Source organism: Nanorana parkeri, unplaced genomic scaffold (genome assembly GCF_000935625.1).
Source record: "Nanorana parkeri isolate BGI_ZX_2015 unplaced genomic scaffold, ASM93562v1 scaffold1416, whole genome shotgun sequence".
Lineage (NCBI taxonomy): Eukaryota > Metazoa > Chordata > Amphibia > Anura > Dicroglossidae > Nanorana > Nanorana parkeri.
In genome coordinates, this window is record NW_017307684.1 from 180,071 (window position 1) to 186,845 (window position 6,775).

At 38.2% G+C, this 6,775-nt stretch overlaps 1 protein-coding gene across 2 annotated transcripts in view; it reads left to right on the top strand.

Moving 5' to 3' along the window:
- Positions 1-6,775, top strand: part of LOC108798153 (chloride channel protein C-like) — a 103,101-nt gene that overhangs the window by 86,000 nt on the left and 10,326 nt on the right. For both annotated transcript variants that reach the window (XM_018569883.1, XM_018569884.1), the window contains exon 14: positions 5,099-5,189. In XM_018569883.1, coding sequence (XP_018425385.1) covers positions 5,099-5,189 — 91 coding nt within the window. The remainder of the gene's footprint in view (positions 1-5,098; positions 5,190-6,775) is intronic.

A 6,775-nucleotide genomic window follows, 5' to 3' on the forward strand; every position in this document is an offset into this window, starting at 1 on the left:
ATCCTGCAGTCAAAGTTTTTTTGAGAGAAGTCTATGATCTATGTGTGCTGCTGTTTTTTCTGGGTGTTGGGGAGGTGAGAGAAATTCCTGGGGGGGGGGCGGGGGCAAGAAAATGTTTGCCCAGGGTCCGATCAGTATTAAAGACGGGCCTGGTGATACACATGTTATCTGCCCACTCCCCCTTTTGTTATTCCCCTCATATATATTTCTCTTTTGCTATTCCCCTCTCCACAGCTTTCCCTCCCCTCTCAATTATCCCCCCACATTTCAGTCATCACATACACACATTACATTCATCCACCCTGTCTTATTTAATATGTAGTTCCCAAATCACCAGGTGTGTCAAGGACAGCCTGTAAGTTGGGTCTATCCTTTATAGATTAAATGGCTTTGCCTTATTTGTACACAAACAAGGGATATATTCATAAAACAGTGACTGTGTCATTCACCAAACAGTCACGGCAAATTATGTGTTCTAAATTGCAGTGATTGATTCACCTGCAGTAAATGTTTGGTGAATGTCATTTTTACTGACTTATAAATATATATGCTCCTATGTCTCCCAAAACTGAGACTTGAAGTATGTAAGCCTATAAATATATTAACAAGCTCCATCAGCTCTTATAGTCTGCATAGTACCCAGGATCTGTTTTGAAGTGGCAGCCTAGTTATAGCATTTATTCTTAGTTAGTAGCTACAGTATATAACGTGTCATTTTCTACAAATGATACTGTATATAAATATTTAAAAGTATAAGTTGGAAATAAAATAATTTTTTTCTGGTATTTTCAAATGCAGGAAGTAAGTGACAGGTACATCAAACCAGCATAAATATTCTGTAAATGTTCCCTGTGTATAATTTGTATGTATTTATTTTCAAACCTGTATATATTCCGGATTCCTATCATAACTGGAGAAGGCTTTCTGCTCTTGATTTAAGAATATGTTTTTTTTTTCTAGCTTCCTCAGTTATTGCCCTAGAATATACATCTATGCATGTGTTAGGTAATTACTGTGTTGTATGATAGATGGGTACAGGAATAGTAATTATGCAATTATGTGCACTTTTTGAAAGTGTTAGTGTAGTGAACTTGTTTCAAAGTCAGGAAAGTAATGGGGTTTCATAAGCAAAATTCCTTTCATCTTTGCTAGAGTGAAACAGAGGAAGCAAAATGTCATTGACATGAACTAAATCCTAGCCGGTGACCTAGCACTTTGCTGTGTCACAATGACATGCCAGGAATATTTCATCTGCCGTATTGCAGCTAATGATGTGCCGAGCAGGATTCAGATGATGTGATATTTACATATGAGATTGTCAATGATCTAAAGAGATACTCCTTGACATTGACCCAAATGTAACTGATCTGTTTTACTGTGGCATAGTGTGACATTCTTATATTTCTATCATAAATATTCAGTTTCCTTTTTATGTTTGCATATGCTTTTATGAGTAGCCAAAATGTGCTTGCGTTTCCTAAAACACTTTGGGTAATTCTCGGTGGAAGTTGCTTAGAGCGGTACACTTCATTACCAAGCAACAAAACTGCTGAAGCAAGTAACTGCTGTTTTAAACTATTTCCAAATCAGAAAAGGGAACATCTTTATAATGCTTTTAGCTATACTGGTTGAAAAGTTTGTGGCCCAAAGAATACACACTATCACATTTTTTTTGCTCCTGTCTCCTAATAAAGCATGTCGCATATCATAAACCTCCAGTTTACAAGCTGTTCTTGCATTTTTGAGATATTGCGAAGGCTTGAAATATATGCCTGTTAACCTATAAACTTCTTTATAGTAGTGATGCTCTAAGCTTAACTATGTGACTAAAGAATGATGATCCCAGATTAGTGTGATAGAAATTTCACTGTATGTAATAATGAAGGTTGAATGCTTTCTTCTAGAATGAGAGACATCTTAGATCTTGGTTTGGAATTATGTAAATACGTTCTTTGCATTGCATTAAGATACATGGATGTGAAAGGCCTTGGCTGCAGGAATATTTTTATTTAAATGAGTTGCTTTAATTTTGAAGTATGATGTATATTAAGGAAACTAAAGCGGATTAGTGTCCAACTTAAATATTGACATTTCGGAGCAGATTCGCATTATACATACTGCTTGTTGTTACACTATGGTTTGACAGTTCTTCTAACAATGCAATTTATATAGATACTGTATATACAATAGATAAGAGGGACATCATTAAGGCAGCCTAAATGCTGCTCAATGAAAGATGGCCAATACTGGCCAGAAAAGCACCAAATTCTGTGCCCCTTTTCAATGCCGCATGCTACACAGTGGGGGAAATTCATGAAGTGGCATCCGTGCCTTTTTTTGGTATGAAATTACATTTATCCTGTAAGCTACCTCCGATATAACCACTGGCACAAGTGGTTCTCCCACTTAAAAGGGTAAATGTGTTACCTAAGATTGATAAGAATTGGAGCAGAAAGTGGAGATGCTGTCCATCTAAATCAGTTAGATTTGATATATTACAAAGGAAAGTAAGAGAGCCCTACCTTGCTGTACATTGATATGCTATATTCTACATAAAATCAGTATAATTGTTATCTAGTATCATATGAATGATGTTCTGTATTCCACCAGCCTACAATCGGTTCTATGCATATATTCTTTAAAGTGACACTAAACTCTGGGGTTAACCCTTTCGCTGCCACCAATGTATTTCGTACATCGCTGGCAGCTGGTCCCTTTAAACAGGCTCTGTAGCCGTTACTCTGTTTGCATGTGTAAAGCCGACTATCAGCTTTACACTGGAAGTGTATTTAGCTCACCACTATGTCTCCAATCCTGGTGTCCCAGGTAACCTAGGACCCTAGCAAATGCCCCTGCTACCCAATTTGCTCTAGTAATGATTGTTTTAACTACACTGTAAGTGAAAACCAGTCGGCTAGCAGAAAGAGTCCTATATTACAAACTGCATCCAGTTCAAGAGACAAATTAGCTTTTTTTGTTCAGGACCCTTCTAATATACAATGAGCAAAGTCAGGTTGAAGGACACAGCTTGTCATCAGCTGACAAGTGCACCAAATATTAATGCACCACACATCCACCACTACTCCCATGAAAATCTTATTGCAAATCATGGTATATCATGACAGCCCACAGCCTCTGACATATTTTGTGTGTTACATAAAGGTATAATTGGTGAGAGAGTTGTTGAGGGTAAGATAAATAATGGGCAGTACAGTGGCGTAGTGGTTTGCACTTCTTCCTTGCAGCAATGGGATTCGAATCCTGGTCAGGACAATATCTGCAAGGAGGTTGCATATTCTCCCTGTGCTTGCATGTGCTCCCACACTCCAGAAACATGCTGGTAGGTTAATTGGCTCCTGTCTAAATGATTCCTGTATGTACGTGAGATAGGGGCCTTAGAATGTAAGCTGCTTGAGGGCAGGGACTGATGTGAATGCGCAGTATGCAAAGCACTGCGTAAAACTGTCAGCGCTATATAAATAAATAAATATTTTCTGTCGTTACGGGATTTGCCAACGTGTGCTATTTAATAGAAAACTAACCATGCTTCAAATGTACAGCAATAATATATCAGTGTTGCACATATGTTACATTTATTTTTGTGGAACCACCGGGGAAACTAAGTATAATATGAAAAATGAGCTTAAGTTACATAACAAATGTATATCTACAGAGAATGTTTACTAATTGGACTATAATTGTTCCCTAATCCACAATGATCATGATAAATTAATACATTTATGTAGAAAATATTAAATGTGGAATTATTGATGCAGGATAAAGGTAGCATTGTAATATGTAATTCTATATGGAATTATGAGTTTAAACTACATAAAAAGAAACGTGTCTGCATTTTTGCTTACCCCATCAATCATGTATTCTCTATGGAATGGAATACTAACACTTCTGAAAGTCAGCTTTCTCTTGTTATTTTGTAACAGTGGCCAAACTTCCAATAACAAAACTTCCTAAAAGGCCATGGCCAAGCACCTTAACCTCAATTCCCTGGTCAGTGCAAACTGCTACCCCCAGCAAACCCCCCTCTTCCTGGGCAGCAAATCCTTTCTCAACTACCTGGCAGTGCTGAAACAATAGCCAAAGCAGCTTACGTGGCTGCTATGGGGCCTGGGGTAGGAGGAGGCCACATTATGGAGGCTGATAAGGAACTGTGATGCTTCCAGCATAGAAGGGCTGAATTCAGACCTCAGGATCATCTAGTCACAGATCCCCCTCTGTGCAGTAGAAGCATTTGCTTATGTATCTTAGCAGTGTAGATTAATTGCCCTCTGAACTTCTGCTACAGACTGAAATTAACCCTGTATGCCTAATGCACTCACAAATCCCAGAGTTTCACCTCTGTTAAAATCTTATAGAAGGACTGAGGTTTGTAGTTCTACAATTTTTTTTTTAAATGAAGCTAGAGTTGAAAGAGGTTTGTATTGGGGTTTAGGAGCAAGTGTTTGCAGAAGTGTTAATCAGTTTTATCCTAATATAAAATATCGTCATTATTATATTATTAAATGCTACTAGAACATTTATCCTCAGCACTGCTCCCCCAGTATTGTACTGACTATCTCCTGCTGCCTGTCCTTGATAGTTCATGTAAGGATCAATTACACATATTGTCTATAGAGAGAGTTAGACGGGGGCCCCATGATTTGTAGCTACGCCCCTGCTTCTCAGCACTGAAACAGTTCTACTCCACTGAAGTCAAAGCTTCTGTACAATAGCAGTTGTTTGACTAAAGTCTATTTTTCAATCAAAGTTTGTTGAAGGAGCCGGTCCAAAAATTCTGGGCCAAACAGTGACTGCAAACTGAACTGAACTGAAACTGAAATTTTGAATGCATGTAAATGTGTGTGAAAGCAGCTAAACCCAGGTACATCTTAATGCAGGAAAAAGTTGTTTATACTTCCCTGATAACCAAACGTGAATGTAGCCTAAGAGCGTGGACACCATAGACACCAAAAGCACAAAGTATTACAGAGTCTAGTGCAAAGGAACAGGACCTGAAAGCTGCAGCAGTCACTGTGCCCCATTTCAGACATGATTGATTTCACAGAAGTTTAATTCATATTCCTATTTTCATTTTATACAGGATGGACTTGTGCATGTTGCTTTTCAACAGTCATATATTCCAAACTGCAGAGGATGAGAGTGATTTTAGAACTGTACTCCAGTACCAGCAGGTGAGTTCTGTATTATTTGGAGATTATATTATTATCTGTCCATGCTCATAACTTTCACAGACATTAAATAAATTACTGGGGATGGGGAGGGCATAGAGAATCAAGTGCAAAATAAATGAATAAATCATAAAACCTGCATTGTATCAGCCTAATAAATGCTGAGCACTAAATCATATTTTTGTACATGTTTTCTTGCACGTTGCAGAATAAACATTTTAGTGTTTTTTCATTTAAAAATGTAATATTAAAGTAGTATTAAGCCCTCATCCATTTTTGATGAAGAAAAGGAAAATGTGCCCCAGAACATAATTTACTGCATCATGGAAGGGTGCTACCACTTCACACTGCCATCCAGGAGTATGCACGCAATGGGTGGCTTCCTAAGACCCTGCAATGGAAAGGAGCCACCCTAAAACAGGAAGGTGGGAGCAGCTAGAATGGGATCATCAGGACAATGAAGGAAGGAAAGGTTTAAAAGAGTGAGAAGCAGCACCTAATGTATGTGTGGACCTGTGTTGTGAAAATCTTAAAGCAAAATAGGGTTTAATATCCCTTTAAATATTGCATAATGATGTTTGATATATACAGTCCATATGTTAGCAGCCATTGCTGGGCAGCCTTATGCTATACCAAGAATTCTGTGCAAGCATAGTGTCGTGTAAGCCCCTGTTACTGTCCCATGTGCATATAATCACTAAAGGGAATACTAGGTCACTAGCAGAAAACTAAAAGGAACACTACCAACTCAACAATAGGAAAATGTACTTCTTGTTTACAGTTATACATTATACACCCATGCAAAACATGCAGCATCTCACCTTATAAAATCAGCAATGCAACAGTCATAAATAGCTCCTAAAATGCATATTTTGCATACATTCATTTTTCTTGTTTACCGTGTTATAAAAAGCAGTTATAAACATATTTACAAACACATTTGATTCTGTTCTGGATATTGTTTTATGATAACAGGAAAGTTCCCGTTTTAAATGTATTATTATTACTATCATTGATAAAAATGAATAATATTTGAATCGGGATGCTCTAAATATAGACTTCACCTAAATTCTGCCATTCTACAGCCTACTGAGAAAGAGGATTCCTTTAAGCAGATATTATACCTTCAGTTTATCTAGATATGTTGCTGGTCTAACCTATAAGTGTCCAGAGCCAGACAAACATAATAAAAAGAAGAAATAAATCTAAACTGTGCGTGCTATTTTGGAACCTCTCTCTTTTACCCTGCTCACCAAGACACATGCCGCAGGTGCCCCACTGTAAATATGTTACAGGCTACTCCTTTATCGATTTTGGTCAGGATGTAGCAGCACCCTTGTGCATAAAAAGTATTAGAAAGTAACTAGAAATCACAGGGCCCCATAGCAAAATTTTGTATGGGGCCCCTTTGATCTCTAGTTACACCCCTTGCAGAGCCCAATTGAGATCCCACACAGCCTACCTGAGGGTGACCCTGCAGAGCCCACCATAGACTCTCTAAGGTGGGCTCTACAGGGTCACCCTCAGGTGGGCTGTTCACACTCCTTACCTTTTCTTCCTCCATCGTCTGTGATGAGTCCCGTCTCCTC